The sequence below is a fragment of the Manacus candei genome, unplaced genomic scaffold (assembly GCF_025592945.1).
Source record: "Manacus candei isolate 608988 ecotype Guabito, Panama unplaced genomic scaffold, ASM2559294v1 h1tg000047l, whole genome shotgun sequence".
NCBI classification, from domain to species: domain Eukaryota; kingdom Metazoa; phylum Chordata; class Aves; order Passeriformes; family Pipridae; genus Manacus; species Manacus candei.
The window spans coordinates 6,277,035-6,295,749 of NW_026138095.1; the positions used below are offsets into that span (position 1 = coordinate 6,277,035).

General features: G+C 57.0%; 1 protein-coding gene across 2 annotated transcripts; it reads right to left on the minus strand.

The window, feature by feature from the left end:
* Positions 1–6,563: 6,563 nt before the first annotated feature.
* Positions 6,564–18,428, minus strand: SPATA20 (spermatogenesis associated 20). Of its 2 annotated transcripts, none has more exons than XM_051797984.1 (16): positions 18,339–18,428; positions 17,163–17,300; positions 16,878–16,942; positions 16,335–16,489; positions 15,955–16,098; positions 15,487–15,688; positions 15,258–15,388; positions 15,073–15,177; positions 14,495–14,569; positions 14,070–14,282; positions 13,723–13,915; positions 12,786–12,954; positions 12,156–12,364; positions 11,817–12,016; positions 11,617–11,697; positions 6,564–8,055 (listed from the first exon to the last, which is right to left on the minus strand). In XM_051797984.1, exons 1-16 carry the CDS (start codon positions 18,368–18,370, stop codon positions 7,885–7,887), a joined length of 2,283 nt encoding a protein of 760 aa, XP_051653944.1. In that variant the 5' UTR covers positions 18,371–18,428; the 3' UTR covers positions 6,564–7,884. The 2 variants fall into 2 exon arrangements, with proteins under 2 accessions (XP_051653944.1, XP_051653945.1); XM_051797985.1 differs by lacking the exon at positions 18,339–18,428 and adding an exon at positions 17,600–18,328.
* Positions 18,429–18,715: the final 287 nt, after the last annotated feature.

Here is an 18,715-nt window from a genome sequence, read left to right on the forward strand (position 1 = left end):
GTCATTACTGTTATATTGCATAACCAGGGAGAAATCTGAATGAAGTTAATACCTGTGGAGCGTGGTGCGGAATATTCATGTACTGGGAACCAGAACGAGGCAAATGTGAATCTTTATTACCAGTGGAGGTTGTTAAATATTTTATTTTCTGTTTGAGACGTGCTGTGACACATGAAACTCAATTAGAGTATAACTAACCCCCACTCTAAATTATACATAAATGACAACAAATGAAGGGGAGCAGCCTGAGCTCCCCTGTGCACAGCCTTGGGGAACAAGGGGGATAACTTTGAGAGAAGAGGGCAACCCCACCAAGACACCTCTATCCCAGCCAGCGAGCACTGGCACAGCACTGCATTTCCTTTGCAGGGCTGCTTTTTGCCCTGAGACATCCCAGAGGAGACCCTCAGGGAAGCAGGATGGATCCTGTTCCCCTGCAAACCAGCCCATGCCTTCACCCCAATCAGCCCCAGACATCCCATCCCACCCCGTTGGTCTCAATGCACCACAGGGACCTCCCAGCCCTCTACTCCTGAGCTGTGTTTACTTAAATCTGAACGTGTCTGGTAATAAAAACCGCAGTGAAAAGGAAAGACAGATGTTAAAGAGAAATATATATCAAGGGCCAAATGCTGCACTGGTGCCGTGCTATGGAAATGCTGGAGTTCTCTATCCCTTGGCACACCAAAGCCAAGCTAAGAACACAGTCAGGGATGGAAAATTAGGGGCTGAAAGGACTGTGGGGTTAATTCTGTTATTGTTTGCTCTGGAAGATGCTCATCATCACCAGTGAGGCCACACGGATGTGGGCTATAAGTGGCTGCTGCTGGGGCCAAGATTAAGCAGCACCACTGCACAGTATCCACAGGGATATTGCTGTGGGTGGACAGACAGACAGACAGGCAGACAGCCGTGCTCCCAGCCCAGACAGGCGTTTTCTCCCTGACCCTGCTCAATGCAAAGTTCCCAGGCTGCCAGAATTCCCCTCGGTGGCCTTGCAAGAGCACCCAGCAGGAGCATCCTGCAGTGTTGCCATGGACATGTGGTTCAGAGGGAGCCTGGGTGCTGTACCCCTCTGGGGGTGCTGTAGGACCCCCACTCCACTGCAGCCCTTGTGAGATAAAAGGGATTTGGGGACTTCATTCGTGCCACAAGGATCTCAGCCAGAGACAAGTGTAGGATTTGTGCTGATGATCAAAGCTGCGGTCCTTCATTAGTGTTGGTATCCTCATCATTAGCACGTGATGAGGAGACCAGAGCAGCAGGGCAGACAGGCAGGCAGATGGGGAAGGGGTGTGGTCACTGAACAGCACCTTCCTGGAGGGTTTTTTTCCTGTACTTCTCAGCCTTGCAAGCCTCAAAGGATCCAAGTCCCTACTGTCCCCGCCATCTCTCTCCCTTTTGGGAGCTCTATCAAAGCACTGCAGTCACAGGGACTGGGGCACTGAACCTCTGCCCTGCCCTGCCCTGGGTTAACCCAGCCATGCTCAGTGCTTTCCCTCCCTGGGGCATGTTTCCAGCCTGATTACCTCTTGATTTTGTCTCCTACCTCCTTTTGCTCTGCCTCACTGCCCCTGCCTGCCCCCAGCACAGGATCCTCCTCGTCCCTGTCCCTCCTCACAGGCTGTGCCCTCCCTGAGCCCTAACCAGCACTGGCCACAAAAAGCAAAGCCAGAGACCTTTCCCTGCCAGAGTTTAGTCCCTGGCTCAGCCTCCCCATGGGCTGAAGGGTTCCCAAACACCATGGGGACACCCACTGTTGCCTCCACCTCAGGCCAAGCTGCCAGGGCACAGGCAGCCTCTGTGGATTTGCTCCATCAACACTCAGGCTGCTGCTTCACACTACAACCAGGACCCCTCCAGCACTTCTGTCTTTGTAGACTCTTTCTAAATGAGATTCTTCTCTTTACTCTGTTATCCCTGCCAACCCCTTAGGACCTGGGAAATAGCTTTGTCTCTGTCTTCTCCCTCTTTAATTTCCAGTTTTTCACTAAAACACGGATTCCCTTTCTTGTCTGCTTTTCTGGGAGATAAACACATCTGTGCTGGCTGTGCTCTGCACATCCCAGAGGCAGCGGGCATCCCCAGCACGTGGCAGGGATAGCAGCTCCCACAACCCTTAGCAGCTGATGGAGACTCCAGTCACAGCCACAGAAGCATGAGTTCTAAAGCATGAGATGGTGAGGAAGATGAGCCAAGAGGTGTAGAAAGCTGGGAACTGCCTGCACCCTGAGCAGGCTCCTAGAAGGGGCGAGGGGGTCGTATGTGTGAGCAGGGGCTGGTCCAAAGGCAGGACCTGAGAGCTGCTCATGCAGCCCCAGAGGGATGGGGACCCCCTGCTCCATCACATCCCAGCTGTGGGGCCACACCAGCACGATCCCACCACAAAGCCAGGGGTGATATCAGTGCCACCATACCCAGTGCCCTGGCTCTGTCCAGGGCTCTGTGACTAATTTGGGATGCAGTGGACAGTTTTAATATGCTGCTATAAATATTCATGGGCTGTCAGCTATGAAAAAGGACCCTGCCTCCCTCCCTGCTGCCCTGCCAGGAGGCAGCACTAGGGAGACAGACCAAGCCCTTGCTGGCGGCCACGGGGGCGCAGAAACCCCGGGGGCCACTGGGACATCCCCAGTTTACACCACTGTGAGAGTGCTTGGTTGGTGTACACCTTGAGGACGGCCCGAGCCAGCTTGTACCCAAATTGTGGTTGAACATCAGAGCAGTTTCCTCACAGCCATGACGTCCCCGGCAAAGCGCGGGGGCGAACGCACCGGCAGGGGCGGGGGCCGGCTGTCAAACCCGTGCCTCCCATCCCGCAGAGCCGCAACTCGCGCCTGTCACGGCAGCCTCCAGTCTGCTGAGCTGCAAAAACCCGATGAAAGCCTTGTGCTGAGTTGCAGTTCTGCCGTGCATCGCCCGGGGGATCGCCTGCCACCCGGCTCCCACGTCCCCACCTCGCCCTGCCAGCCCCGCATCGCTCAGGCATCGCCACTGCCCCGGCCCCAAAAGCATCATCCTTCAGGGACGTGCAGCCCGATTTCTGCATTTCTGAATACCTATTGATTCCTCTTTTACACTCCTCACCCCAACATATCGATCCAATTTAGCCTCTGTGACTCAAACTAAATTAGCTGCCGTTAATCCACGGATAATTGCAGTGAGCCCGGCTCTGCCTGTCCCAGATTCATGGGTGTCAGGGACGAGGAGGAGAGTTCTGGGTCATTCAGGGACATTCAGGTTCCTCCTCTGTGGGTAAAGCCCACATACATCAGCCCAAAGGCAGTGGGGAAGTTGCCTCAGGACATCCATCCTGCAGCCAGAAATCCAGCTCCTATAGATCAGGACACATCCTGCAGGAGATTTGGCCCCCAAAGCCTGGGCATTGCCTCTCAGTTCCAACTTTCCTCAAGCCCTGGGGTTCCTGATGTGGGTTTCTGCCTCAGCTTATACCATAAAGTATTGCTACATGCTTCTTCCAGGCTGCAGCACAAAAGGGGTTAACCCCAAAATCCCCCCCCAGCCACAGAGAGAGGAGCAGCCTCAACCCTCGCTGGAGCCTTGGATGAAACCCCAGATGGAAAGCAGAGCCTGTTCCCCTTTGATTAGCAGCCCAGGCTCCCTGGGAGCCCTCAGCATCTCTCGCCTCTAATTTAGCAGCTCACAAAGTGCCAAAGGCAGTGGAGATGCCACACTGTCACCTCACCTGGACTGACAGCCTGGCACAGCACCTGGGGACATCCCCACACTGATGACAGGGCCATCCCTGCACTGGGGTCCTGATTGCTGTGTGCACCCCAAAACTCTCCTCCCACCCAGGCACCCACAAACGTGCACCCTCCTCCCCAGACATGTAAAGCCTCCACAATAAAAACATTTAATTTTGATTTAATGCAGTAGTCACTGCGGTCAGTAAACACCGAAACTATATTAAAGGAGGATTAGTGACCGTGTAATGGCCAAGTGTCTATTGCATAACCCTTAATCGCTGTGGATGGCTTCCCTCCATGCCATGGGGCCTCTGGCCATCCCTCCCCATCCCTCCCTGCCTTCCCAGTGGGGGCAGAGGTTGACACTCCCCTGAGAAACTGATGGGATTCCTGAGGCTTCCAGGCAGGAGTGGGAGACCTCCGAGTATTAAACTGGTTAAAAGCATCTGCCCACAAGTGCAAAGCCTGTTTGGGGCAGCTGAGCATTGTGTGGGGATGATGGTCCCCAAAACACCTTGGCCCGTGCATCTGGCAATGGCAGCCAGACTGGAGAAAGCTGCAAATTCCCCTGCACAGCTCTGGAGCACATGGTGGCCTCTGGGAGAGGCCAGGCAGGGCACACACTCCAGGACCATGCCGGGGTGGTGGATGTTTTGGACAGGAATGACCTGGACATGCTTTTGTGGGAGGGGAAACTGAGACAGCAGCTGAGCCAAGTGGGACACACCCACAGAGTCCCCACGCCACAGTCTGGCTCTGCCTCCCCCCTCAGGTCCCTGGCACCCATCTGCATGGAAAGTCAGTTTAAAAATCAAAAAGCACATTTTGAGAAAATGTTGGCTGGATTCAGCTGCAAATTCACTTGTCAGGAATATTGGAATTACTGGAGCTGGATGGCGTGAACGTCTGTGCAAGGCAAACATTGGGGCAGGGAGGAGGCAGCAGAGCTGCTGAGCCCCCCCAACCCCCCTGCTGCCTGCAGATGCTCCATGGGATGCATGGAAGAGGGTTGCTGCAACACAACACATGCCCCCCACCACCACCTCCTGGTGCAAGGGGACCCCAGCAAGTGCCCCGAATTACCCCAGAAAGGAGGCTAGAATTCAGGGGACTCACCATGGCAGCTTGCTGGCTGCAAATTCTCCCTGGGTGAATACTGCAGTAACTGGGCTTGACAGTTTAGAATTGGCACAGAGAGACTCTTCATACCAGCCCATACCTCCTGCCCCCCTGCACTTGCCTGTCATAGTCTCCCCTAATGTTTCAGGGCATCATGGTGCTTCTCCATCACTTTCAGAGCAGCCACTGAGCAGCACTTCCCAACCTCCTCCTGCAGCAGCCCCCAGCTACCAAAACCTGCCTGTTTATGCACAAAATAACCCTCAGGCAGGAGCTAATCAGCCACTCAGGCGTGAGCAGATCGGTGCTCAGGTGCTGACTGTTTGGCCACCCAAGCATGGCAGGACGGGGTGCTCAGCCGTGCCCTAACGGGGCGTTCACACGTGAATTAACCGGGTGTGAACGGGGCACCCACGCTCGGGCACCCACGTGGGAAACAACCGGGTGGGAAAACCTCATTATTTTGCCCAATGCACCTTCTCAAAGGCTGGGATGCCCAAATTGCACCCCCCCCCCCATGTGCTTCAGATGGGGGGGTACCGACACTGGAGCAGGGCTGGATCCAGGCTTGGGGACACCCCCTCTTCATCCCCCCACTCCCACAGATGCAACATCCCAAACAACAAACAGCTTTCAAAGCCTGCCTCCCATTGATGTCACATCAATGCCAGCAGAGATAAAAGCCAAGAGACCCAGAACCAGTGCTGGCTTTGCTGGAGAATAATAATTAGAGGGAAAGCCTCATTAGTGCAGCAAGGGTGGCTGCCTGCCTGTGCATCCTGGACCCCCCAAAGGGGCACGGTGGGTGTCAGCCCTCCCAGCTGCCTTGGTGGGCTGAGCAATGGGGTGCACTGCACTTCCCCCAGTGTGTCAGATGTTAAAGGGGGGTTTTATATTAAAAAGAAAGAAGGGGGAAATCTTGTTTCTCTCCATCCATGGCTGCTCAGGGCTTCCAGGTGAGCCCAGAGCCCCAGGCAGGGTGATGAAGTCCTGCTGTGCCCTCCAGAGCAGCCTGATGGCAAACCCAAGTGTTGGTGGGAGAAAAACAGCACATCAGTTATTTGATGTGGTTTTAGAGGGGTTTTTTGACAACTCTGCAGCTGGAGAGGAGCAGGGGGAGCTTCTCCAGCTACCCTCCGTGCTGGTGGGGAAGGGGGGGTCTTGTGGTGCCCCAGGGAGAGTCCCTGGCAGTCCCTGCATCTGCCACTGAAGGGAACATAGGAAAAGGTTGAGGAAATGGGTATTGTGAAGTGGCACAGGACCCTTGAACCCTGAGACCACACTCCATCACCCTCTTGAGAGGGTGGGCTGGCTGGGCAGCACCTACTAGCCCTGTCTCCTGGTAAGTGCCCCAGAAAACAACACTTGCAGCAAATCAACAGCATTTGATGTGAAATCAGTGGCTTGGTGACAGGAAAAGGATGACAAAGGAAGTGTCACTGGGAGGGTTTAACCACTGTGACCACCACCGAGGAGCAGCAGCCATGGGTGCCCTGGCACCCAGCCTGGCTGGGGGATACTGAGGGGACCAGCAATGGGGTGCTGCAACCAAACTCCAGCAAACCCCCCCCTTGCCAAGGCCAAAACGCTGAAGAGCTGAAGCAGATGGGTGGCTCTGGGGGTGGGCAGAGTGGGGCCACAAAGGACAGAGTCACCAGCACCCGGGGATGGGAGCGAGGCAGAGGTGCCAGGTGAAGAGAGGTGCCACAACAGCAGTTATTCATCACAGAGAACTTTTCATTCTTTTTTGTTTTGGTTTATTTTATTGAGAGGTGAGCCCAATTCATCCTGACAGAGGTTCACAGCACAGCTCTGCCCGGCGGCTGCTTACAGAGACGCGCCAACAAGCAAGACAGTGTGGGGGAAAGGCACCCTGTGTCTGTGCCACAGGGGGCTGGTGGGCACCGAAATGGGCTCAGCATATCGCCCCCAGCCCTGTGCCACCTCAGGGACAGCTGCCATTGTGGCATCTGAGATGTCTGGGCTTCCCTGCGGGCACTCAGCACCAGCCCTGCTCTCAGAGGATGCTCTCCCGGCAGACACAGACCAACTCGCTCCGAGCACTCCTGAGGACGGGTGTCAAATCAATCCCCACAGCAGAGATGCCAAGTTAAAAAAAAAAAAAAAAAAAAGAGCAAAAAAACCCAGAGGAAAGCAGCCAGCCATCTGCCAAACCAGCAACTTTCAGCTGGATTTCCAGAAACACTTCAGCTTTTAAAACCAAGAGAGGAGAGAAAATAAAACCCCTCCTCTTCCACAAGCATAGAAAGCATTCAGATGAAGTGCAAAATTCCAATTTTACTTCAAAGGCATTTCTCCTGGCTGGTTACCCCCAAAATTCTGGCACAACCCACTGGAAAGCTGGTGGGCAGTGCTGTTTTGCTGCCAGATGACAGCACCCGGCCAGCCTGGGCACGGGGTGCCATACCAGGGGAGCTCAGGGTGTCAGAGGGATGCTGAAAACCTGGTACTCACCTGTTTGGAAGCAGGGAGGGTGAGGTGGGATGGAGGGGAGGACAAAGTGAGAATAAAGTTTTCATCAGTTGTAATCAGCAGGTTTTTTCATGCACTATATATTAACTTAATGTATGTTACAATCTCTTCTGTAATGGAAAAATACCACAGCTGTCGTAACCAGTAACACGTTCAAGAGCACTTGACGCCCAAGTCATCCAGGTGCTTTTGACAGTGTTACCTTCAGTTGCTATAGGAACCCTAATAGTTTTCCCATCTGACTTCTCCATTAACGCTGGGATTTATATTTAATTTGTTTTCCTTTTCCTCGGCAAGAGGCAGCGAGCACAAGTGTGCGTTCATACGCTCCTCCGTGGGTGTCTCCTGGACGTGCCAAAATCAGCACCGGGGACCAGAGTGGGTTGTGCCGAGACGGTGCTGGAGTGACAGACCCCGACCTGCTGCAGGTGGGGAAGGGCACAGCCCCAATGCACTGCCAGGAACCATCTGGGATGGTGCTCAGGGTGGCTTTATTACAGGGCTCTCCCATGGTCCCGTGCCAGTCTGTCCCCCCTCTTGCCTTCCTGCAGGGCTGAGGGGCTCATGGGCTGAGCATCCCACGCAGCTCCTGGGCAGAGGTGACAGGCAGGGAGCAGGTGAAGTTGCTGCAGAGGTAGGCGGTCGCTTTCCCATCCTTCCTCTCCAGGGATGCAAGGAAAGGCAACTGGCGGTAGAGGAACCCAGCGCTGTCTCCATCTGCGAGCATCAACACCTGTGGAAAAGGAGCTGTGAGAGCCGGAGAGCACAGCCAGACAGTGACAGACAGCTGGTCATTCCCTCCCCACTGACATGCCAAGGGTTGGCAGTGTACCCCCCATGTGCTTGCCCAAAATGGGGAGGGACAGAGAGCTGAGGGCACCCATGCCTGTGTCCCACGGTGGTCACATCCCTGTAACAGCTGTAGTGGAGGGAGCGCAATGGAAATGTGGCAGCTTTGCCTCCTTGTCTGCTCCAGACACTTGGCAGCCAGGATGGAGCACAGGGACCAGCACATCCCAGCCTGGAGGGGGCTGCCTGAGCCAGCTGGCTCCCTGGGAATTACCTGCCCAGCCCAGGGGTAGCCCCAGAACCAGCTGCAGCATCACCCCATCCCATCTACAGCCCAGCTCCTCCTGCCCCCCTCCACACTTCCCAAAAAACTCAGCCACTGGCTGTGGGTCAGGGGCTCTCCCAGCTGACACAGCAGCACCAGCCAGGGGTGATGGCCAGGCTTCCAGGATAATTAGCTTTTCTGAAAGGGAAAATGTTTGTTAAAGCCTCAGGGCTTGCAGGCTAATCAGGAGGAAGGCCAGGAGCTGGCTGAGAGCCTCGTGTGACACTGATGCACAGGGTGAGCAAAATGCTGGCCCTTCCCAAGGCCCAAGGCATGGCAGGAGCATCCTGCTGCCAGAACACACACCCTTGCCCACCCCAGCCCCAGCCCAGCAACATGTACCCGCTGCAGTGCCTGCCGGGCATGGACACACTCACCACATGCCACTACACTCATACCAACACCAACAAGGGATGCCAACACCAAACTCTGCTCCCACAGCACACACATCTCCCGCCCCGGCACCGCTTGCACCAGCCCTGGGGCCAGCAGCAAACCCAGCACTGACACCCAAGGATGTGCACACAGCCTCACCTGTACCTGGCAGGGGCTGCCCACACTCCTGTGTCCCCAGGGGGCCACTGTGTCCCCAAGTCCCTGCCCTGGATAACGGCTGCTGCAGTCCTGTCCTGTCCCCCATCACCCCCACATCTGTTTGGCCACTGCCCTGACCCAGCTCTGGCTCAGCCCGTCTCCCTGCCTGCCTCCTGCTCCCCCCCAACTTCCTCCCCCCTCGCCTTTGTCTGGAATTAATTCCAGGAGTGATTAATTACCAATTCATGTCCAATCTGAAATTCATTATTCATTTTTCTCACAAGCTCCCCAAGGTCCTCTCACGGGGCCAGGATGAAGGCGAGCGGCAGGCGAGCGCTCTGCAGCTGAGGAGATAATGGGATCCTTCATAATTACCCTAAAGACCATTAACAGGGCAGGGATCTATACCAGGAGCTGAGATTCAGCCCTGGAGCAGGGATCCAACTCTCTGTGCTCCCAGCACCAGGACACTCTGAGCAATAGCCATCAGCATCACCCCAGAGCACTTGCCCCACAGCAGCCGCCTGTGGCAAAGGCCTCCTCCTGGCCCAGGGTCCACTTAAAACCATGGCCTCAATGCCATTTTATCACTGGCAAAGATTCCAATGTGAGGTTTGTAAGGAATTAATTACTGGAACGACCTAATTAATTGTGTTCCTGTAGACGAGCCTGGCCCCCAGCGCCCTGCCAGCACTGAGGGAGTGGGGGCGCAGGGGACACAGCAATGATGTTTCCCCAACTCCTTGGCAAAGCAAATTCCCAAAGCTGCCATGTCCCTGGAGCAGGTGACCTGGGACTGCTCTGCTTCAGTCAGCTTCCCAGGATGGGGAAGGAGAGCTCAGGAGCAGCTGGAGGGTGCAGGAGGCGGGTGGGAAAAGGAGCACCCACATGTCCATGTGATGCAGCACGGAAAGATGGACGGCAGTCAGGAGGCAGCAGGCTGCTCCCAAAGGCAGTGAGACCCTCTGAGCAGTGGGATTCTCCCTCACCTTCCCTCCATCACCTCTGCAAGGTGAGGAGTCATTGCTACTCCCAGACATGCTGCTCAGCTCCTACTGCTCCTGCACACTCATGCTTGGGGAAGCAGAGACACGTGCCCATTGGGCTCTGCTCCTCTTGGAGCCACAATCCTTCTTCCAGGAAACAAACCCAAGATACTGAATGAAACAGCTTCAGTTCCATCCCACCATTGCAACACAAGGAAGATGCAAGGGCAGGCAAGGGGCAAACAGGGCCAGACCCCCACCCTGCCAGCTACCAGGGTCCAGCTTCAGCCCCCCACAAGCCCCACCAAGCACAGCCCCCCTGCACGCAGCCCAGACAGGCACCACTGTGTGAGGCAGCCCCTGAGCACCCTGTGACATCACTCCCCCATGGAAATATCCATCCAGAGCACCCAGCCCTCACCTTCTTCCCTACCCCGAGGAAGGCAACAGCTTGAAGAAGAAAGACCTGCCCCTGGGGAGGGAGCATCCCCACCAGCCAGGTTTGTCACCAGCTTAGCAGGAGGGAGCTGAATTGCAGGGAAGGAGAGGACATGGCTGTGCTGTTCGTTCTGCTCAAGACCCTGAAGCTGCCCCGACAAGGGCTTGGGGGACCAACAGCTGAACCAGCTGTGGGCAGAGAGTGGGTTATCAGCAGCAGTGCCGGGCTGCCCACTGCCACCACAGCACTTCCTGTCCCTGCAAACTGGGTCACCCACTGTAATCCTTCAAAGGGAGACAGGAAGAATGCAGGAGCAGAGGCCCTGAAGATGGCACAGGGACCAGCATGGCTGGGGGTGCTGCTGGCCAGGTGATGGTGGGAGGAAGGAGAGCTGTGTGCCCCACTCACACTCCTGGGAGTTGTGTCCCTCCTCCAACATCGGCATTAAACACAGCTGGGCACACAGACAGAAGGTCAAGGGTGACAGCCCCGTGGGCTGAGCTAATGTGAGGACAGAGCAGGGGATCCTGTGCTGACAGCTCAGCCCTCCACAGTTCATGCCAGCTGGGGCTACAGAAGGAAACTGGTGCTTTGGCCTCAGCACCAGCTTGCCACGTGCTGAGGTTGAACATGCCAGTCCCTGGCACCAGGACCCAAGAGGTAGGGATGAATCTGGTCCAAACGTTGAGCCCCCTCACCCACAGCCCAGTCCTACTTCCCTCAGCTCCACAGCTTTGCTGAGGTCAGAGCCATCATGCCCAGGGCAGGGACACTGCCTACCACACCTGATGAGCACCAGCTTTGGGAAATGCCAGCCCCTCCTGCCTGGGGGTACCCAGAGCTGGAGCAAACCTTGCTACTTCCAAGGATGCCAGGGTGGCTACAGGCAACAGGTGACCCACACACTGGCTGGATCTGCATGGGGCATGACACATCCCCACCGGGCATGACACACTGGCACCAGAATGAAAGGTTTTCCCTTGGGAAAGCACTGGGCTCAGGCTGAGAGCAATGTAAACAGCCAGCAGCAAAAGCAGCTGCTGCTGCAGCTACTGATGGGCTGGGCTGCCTGTGCTCTGGAAAAGACAGGATGCTTCCTGGAAGGGAGGAAGGACAAAGGAGGAGAATGGATGTTAAAGCAGCACCAGGAAAAGGATGGAAGCACCACCAATGCAGGCAGCAGGGGCCAGGGGAGGCCTGGCAAGTGGGAGGCATCTCTACCTTGTTCGGGCTGAAGACAGAGCGGACACAGTGCAGCATCTCTTTGGTGTCTTCTCCTTGGGGGTCCCCACAGATAACGACCTGTCCAGGGGGAATGTGAGTGGCAGGAGGGAGAAAACAGAGCTGTGACTGCACCCACACCACCGCCAGGCCCGCTCCCTGCAGCAGGTCCCAGAGGGGACACTGAGTCCCACCCATACCTGTTTGAGGGTCTGATGGAAGATGGCAGTGGCCCGGGCCATCTCTGGCAGGGCTATCGGGATCTTCTTCAGCCTCTCTGAGAAAGCAGCCAAGATCTGCCCAGCTTTCTCCACCCAGTCCATATGACCAGAGTAACAAGCTGCTCGGAGCAGGTTTGTGACAGTGACAGAGTTGGCGGTGGGCTCTGCTCCATCTTGGTCTGCAGGGGACAACAGCTCCCATCAGCCCAGTGCCTCACCACCCCATAGCCTGATCCTCCTGCCTGCCATCGCCCCTGTCCTCCTGAAGCTGCCCCACACCATCACCCATGGAGGTCATGGCCACGTCCCCAAGCTCACCACCCTTGAGGCGCAGGAGCACGGAGGGATCACCAGCCTCGCTGGAAAAATACGCAAAGCCTTTGGGGTCCCAGAAGAGCTCGTCTTGCATGTGCTGGAGATGCAGGGCCCACTCCAGCCAGTCCTGTTCCAGTGAGGCTTCATACAGGTCAAAGAGTGCTTGGATGACGAAGACATAATCCTCCAGGAAGCCCTGGATGGGCACAGCACTGCAGGGGCATATGGGGAAGGAGCATCAAGATCTCTACACTGACCAGGTTGTAAATGTTCTCCAAGCCAACAAAGCCCTGCCTAGTGGTCTCTGCGACCCAAGGAGATGCCACCAAGATAAGCAGTGGATGTGCTAAATCATCACACAGCTCAGCCCCAGGGTTCTGTACAGGAGATGAGGGCAGGGGAAGACTCCTGCCATCATGGATGAGGAATGGGAAAGGATTTGACCTTAATCCCTCCTCACTGGGTGGGGGGCACTAACACATCCTTAACTGCACTGGAAGCGGTTCTATACAAAGTAAAAAGCCTCCCTCCCTCCCACTTCAGTCCTGCCTGGAAGACAGGAGGATGGGCTGTGCTGGGAGCCTGGGCAGCACCTGCAGAGTGGCCAGTTGACCTACAGACACTGACACTCACCTCTTCTCCACTGAGTTGTCCTTGCCCCGGTAGCAGCTCCGCAGCAGCCTCCCGCTGTCGGGGTCGAAAAGGTGTGTCCTCAGGAATGCAGCTGCCTGTGCAGCCCTTTGCACATACCCCTGCTCAGCCAGGGCTGCCCCAGCCTGGGCAAAGCCCGAGATCATCAGCCCTGCATAGGCACAGACACAGGGATGGGCTCAGAGGGGCACATGGGACCAGCGGGGAGTCTGTGTCTGTCACTGGAAGGATGCTCAGTGTGAAGCTCATCCTCCCTGATGCCAGCAGGTCAGGGCTCAGTCACCAGTTCTTCTGCTCAGTTCAAATCACTAAGGAAGTCACTTACTGTCACCAAAAAGAAAGGCAGAGCACTGCAAGGCCAGCAGGAGCTGAGCTTTTGCTTGTGGGCAGAAACAGGGCTTAAGAGTATGTCTGCAGGAGGTGGCATAACTCCAGCCCACACCAGCTCCAGATCCAGACACCTAGGGATTTACTGCTGGGAACAGTGCCTGGGGTCCTGAAGTATAACCTGCAGCAGGATGCCCAAACAGACAGACACAGAGCTGTGGTTCCCCCTGTGCATGCAGCAGTGGGGATGGGCTCTGTGCCAGCCTGGATTCTGGGTCCCCAATTCAGTACCCTTCCCCACAGCCCAGTCAGGGCAGCTGGGCTGAGCCAGGAAAAGAGTTTTGCTGCTCTCTGCTGGCAGCTGGGGAGGGAAATAAAGCCAGAACAATATCCCAATGCTCCACAGCCTCACAGCTTGCAGGTGTGGGGCTGCTTCCCCACAGTCCCTGATCCCAGCCCACCCGTGCCTCTCTGGGCATTCTCCAGGCCCAGCAGGACTCGTTGCTACCAGCCCCCCAAAACGTGCTGGCCCCAGGGAGCCGCAGAGGGGTCCAGCCAAGGAACATGCCCCTGGAGCTGAGCTGCCTCTCACCATTCCATGCTGCCAGCATCTTGGAGTCCAGGTGTGGCCGTGGCCGCCGTGCCCGGGCTGTGCACAGCCTGTGCCGGCATTCCTGCAGCAGGGCATCCAGCCGGCCCGGCTCCAGCCCAAACCGGGCTGTCGTCAGCTCCGGGGAGCTCCGGGCAATGAGGACGTTCTTGCCCTTCAGCTCCTCGTGGGGGTCCTAAAGGGAGAGAAACGAGTTCTATGAAGACCATCCAACTGGGGAGGGGCCAGACCCCGTGTGCTTTGGGGCTGCTCTGCCATCCCTCCATGGCCAGGGATGCGGGTCCCCCACCAATGCTCCCGGTACCAGGCAAGTCTTTGCTCTCCCTCACCTGCATGGGGTCCACGTTGCCATTCTCCTTCACTCCATAGTGGTGCATGAAGACATCCCCCAAGGTTGTGCCCTCTGTGGCCCCCTCGACAGGGTCAGGGAGGAGAGCCTGGAGCTCCTTGGCCTCCCACACACAGAAAGCTCCTTCTCGCTTCTCTTTGGATGTGGTGGTTGGGTAGGAATCTGCATCCTCTGCACTATAGAAACCTCCTGCCTGGGAAAAGAGCAGCAGAGAAACCCTCCAGCTACCGGGACAGCACCTTCAAAGAGCTCCCCATCACTGCTTGGCCAGCAGTCCAGCCACCGAGCCTCAGCAGCGCCCCAGACTGAGCTCAGCTGGGGAGGGAGAGAGGGAAAAGAAGGCCCAAGCCACATTCCAGAGCAGGGTAAGTGGATCCCTTTGGCTCAGCTCAGGGAACAACCTACCTGGTCACTCAGGTCCCGTGAGACGTAGAGCAGAATGTCACGGGCAACATCGGCAAAGAATTTATCACCAGAGATCTGAGGGAGGCACAGGGTGGACATCAGTGTTACAAGGAGCAAGGGGGAGGCAGGAGACACAGCAAGATAAAGTAAGAGACTCCAATCTAAAGAGTTGGCAGAGGTGAGTCACACTTGAAAGTCCAGGGATTTGAAATGTGGGATGAATTCAGAGTGAGATCTCCAATAGAAATCTACTACTATCAGTGTATACTGATCATCTACTGACTCTGAGGTTACACCAAGGTCAGAGGCAGCAGCATTTGTTTGCTGACTTGCAAAGACCAGCCCAAAGGCTGTTCCCTCCCCTGTTGTGCTCAAAACCCTGGGGCTACACTGTCACGGGTTTGTGCAGTGTTTCTGTTTGAACAACAGCAGATGAAGGGGAGCATGGGATTGCTCCATGCCCATGGGATGGGCAATATTTTGGGGATCAGGCTTTGAAGCTGCTCCCCAAATCAAACCAGCCCTCCCCAGCCAGCACGAGTGGGCTCACCCCTCACAGAGGGATGCCACAGCTGTACCTGAAATGCTCTGCTGTACACAGCTGCCAGCTGCCCCTGGTCATACAGCATCTTCTCAAAGTGAGGGACGTGCCAGTGCTGGTCGGTGGAGTAGCGGTGAAACCCCTGCAAAGACCACATGGACATGTCTCCACCCCACATCTCCAGGGCATGCCAGGGGTTTACCCCCAAGAATTTCCTCCTACCTGACCAATGTGGTCATGGATGCCCCCATGAGCCATCATCTTGAGGGTATGCAGAGCCATCTGCAGTGCCCGGGCACCCTCTGGAGTTGTTTGGTGCAGGGCCCAGTACGTGAACATGAAATTCAAATTCACTGAAATACAGGGAGAAAGTGAGAGGCTGTGGGGTGGGCTGTGCCCCCACAGCACTGCCGGCCCCACGACAGGGCTCAGCAGCAGAGGCCACACTGACCTGGAGTGGGGAACTTGGGGGCTTGGGAAAAGCCACCGTAGTCCTCATCATAGGATCTGGAGAGCTGCTGGAAACAGGTGTCCATCACCTCTTTGGATGGTGGGGGTGACTCCTGGCCCTGTGCATGGATTTCAGATGTCTGTCTCAATGCTTCCAGAATCCTGTGGCTGCTCTCCAACAGGGCATCTTTGTTTTCCTTCCACTAAGATGCAAAGAAGAAAGACAGTTCTTCCATGTTTTTATTCTATGTTTCCTGCCTTGCATCAGTCCAAACCCATCTCTGGCTCTTGATCACCCTCCCCAGATCAGCTCAAATCCACCTCCAACCCAGCCAAAGGTCTGGCATGTTCTCTAGGATACTCTTCCTCACAACTGTATCGCCTAAGTCAGTCACCCTTCAAGCCCAGACCAACTTCCCTGGGTCCCTTTTGGCTGAGCACTGGCTGCTACACCATTCCTGCCCCGCACCTGCTCTGCGATCCGGAGCAGCACAGTCCGAAAACCAACGCGATGAAATCGATCCTCAGGAGGGAAGTACGTCCCCCCAGCAAAGGGCTTGAGATCTGGGGTCAGCCAGACGCTCATGGGCCAACCACCTCCACCGCTGGTGGCCTGAAAGACACATCACGGGCGCACCAAGGTCACGCAAGAGGCACCTTCTGCTCTCTGCCCCTCCAGCACATCCAAGAGCCTCACTCGAGGACAGAGGTGTGTTTCTCTCCACCCCCAAGATGGCCCCATCCATACCACCCCACAAACTGGTTCCTCTTGCCCGAGGAAGGTGACCAAGAACCTCAACTTGAGGGAGCCAGTCAAAGCCTCCTGGGCACTGTCCGTGCCTCCCTCACCTGCACGAAGGTCATGTACACTCTGTCCACGTCTGGCCGCTCCTCACGATCCACTTTGATGCACACAAAGTGCTTGTTCATGATCTCCCCGATCTCCTTGCTCTTGAAGGACTCCTCCTCCATCACATGGCACCAGTGGCAGGTGGAGTAGCCCACTGAAAACAAGCTCAGGTGAGTGAGGAATGGCCCTTTGCAGGGAGCAGGACACATTTGAGTGATGGGGAGATCACTCAGAGATGGCAACAGCTACTGCCCCCCTAGAGAAGAAAGGGAGGGGAAAGGAGAGGAGGGGAAAGGAGGGCTCCTTTGGGCCTCTCCAGAAGGAGGGGAAAGGACCCCTGGGCTCTCCAGCTCTTCCTCTTAAAATCTTGCCAAATCTTGCTCCCAGGTGAGCCCACCTTTGGAGAGAGCTTTTCCAGCACGTGGCCTTCTCTTGTTTGGTGTCCATCAGTACCTACATGGCTACTTGGGATGCAGCCCAGCTTATCTGATCATCTACTGAACCACCCACAGGGACACAAAATATGTCTTGTTTCTGGTTACCTGACAGGAATATCACCTTGTTTTCTTTCTTCGCTTTATCAAAGGCTTCCTGACCCCAAGGGTACCTGTGGGGGGGGAAGACGAGAAAGGAACTTCAGGGTTTCCAGCTGCCAGGACCAGGCTCCTCCAGAACTGCTGCCTGGTCAGAGTAGTCAGGACAGCCAGAGCTGGCTCAGGAGGGTGGACCCTGAGCCTGGGGGGGCTTCTATATGGCAGCGAGTTCCTAAGCCACACAGACACCAGGAGAGGAGGAGGACGAGGGGGAAAGGTTCCCATTGCTCTTACCAATCCACGGGGTTGTGGGCGTGCTGCAGCAGGTACGGGGACTTCTCGTTAATGAGGTGGTTGGTGTGACGAGGGTTGCCGGGGGGGCTGGGTGACCCCCCTGTGGCCATGGCTGCCAGCCCCGTCAGGAACGTGCACCTGTGACAGCAAACAGGGTCCTGGGCTCCCTGCTCAGCACAGGGCAGCTCAGCCTTCACAGAGAGCCACGATGGCCCAGGGCACAACCACCATCACCCCAGTCCCTGCTGGTGCCCCCACTCCCAGCCCCAGTTCTGAGTGGCACTTAGTCCACCTCCTTCCCCCTCCCCGGACCCTACAAGTCCTCTCCACTCAACTGGAGGCTCAGGGGAGGTTGTTCTCCTCCAGTTTGGCACAGCCATGGCAGAGGACTGCCATCCCCAGGGCTGCCCCCCCACCAGCACCCTTTGGGGACACACCTGACAGCTGTGGGTGCAGGAACAGCGTCTGTGGGACTTGACCTGCATGTCCTCAGAGAGGAACATCCCCTCAGAGAGGAAAATGCCCTTCCGGGGGTGCAGGGGTGGGTGGAGGGTGTGGGTGTGGGCAGGGTGGTTACAGGCTCTTCATGGGGAAGGGAGTGAAGGGCAGGAGGGGACCACAGAGACTCCTCTGCTGCTGGGCAGGATGCAGGGCTGGGGCGTGAGGATGCAGGAAGAGTGCAGGGATGCAAGGATGGTGTGCAGGGATGCAGGGCTGGGATGCAGGTCTCAGGTGCAGGGATGCAGGAATGCAGAAGGGGTGCGAGGATGAAGAGCTGCGATGCAGGGATGTAAGGCTGGGATACAGGGATGCAGAAGGGGTGCGGCGATGAAGGGACGGGATACAGGGATGCAGAAGGAAGTGTGAGATGGGGCGCAGACCGGCTGTGCGGAGAGTATGTAAAGCCATGCAGGGGGTGGAGGAATGCGGGGAGGATTTAGGGAGGATACGGGGGTGTGCAGAGGGATGCAGGGAGGATGCCGGGGAATGAAGGAGAGGCTTTAGGAGGGATTCAGGAGGAGATGCAGGGCGGGGTACAGGGCGCTGCAAAACAACTTAGGGAATGCAGGGGGGCACAGAAGGGGTGCGGGAGGCAGCGATGGCGCAGCGGGGCTGCCGGGTCACACATCCACCGCCCCCGGGGCCGGACCCGCCACCCCCGGGCCCCTCCAGTACCTGCGGGCGCTGCGCAGCGGCCCCGCCAACATGGCGGCGGATCGGCCCGGCCCCGCGCCCCGGCCTCCAACGGCCCCGCCCCCGAGGCACTGTTGCTCCAATCATCGGCCCCGCCGCGCCCACGGCCACGCCCGCGAGCCACCGCCCCTTCTGGCCCCGCCCGCTGAAACGCTGTAGCTCCAATCACTGGCCCCGTCGTGCCCCCGGCTCCGCCCCCTGAGCCGAGGCCCCGCCCCCTGATCTGCCGCCGCGCCCGCCCCCGCCCGGCCCCGATCCCGATCCGTATCCTGATCCCGATCCGTATCCCGGCCCCGATCCCGATCCGTATCCTGATCCCGATCCGTATCCCGGCCCCGATCCCAGCGCCAGCCCCGTCC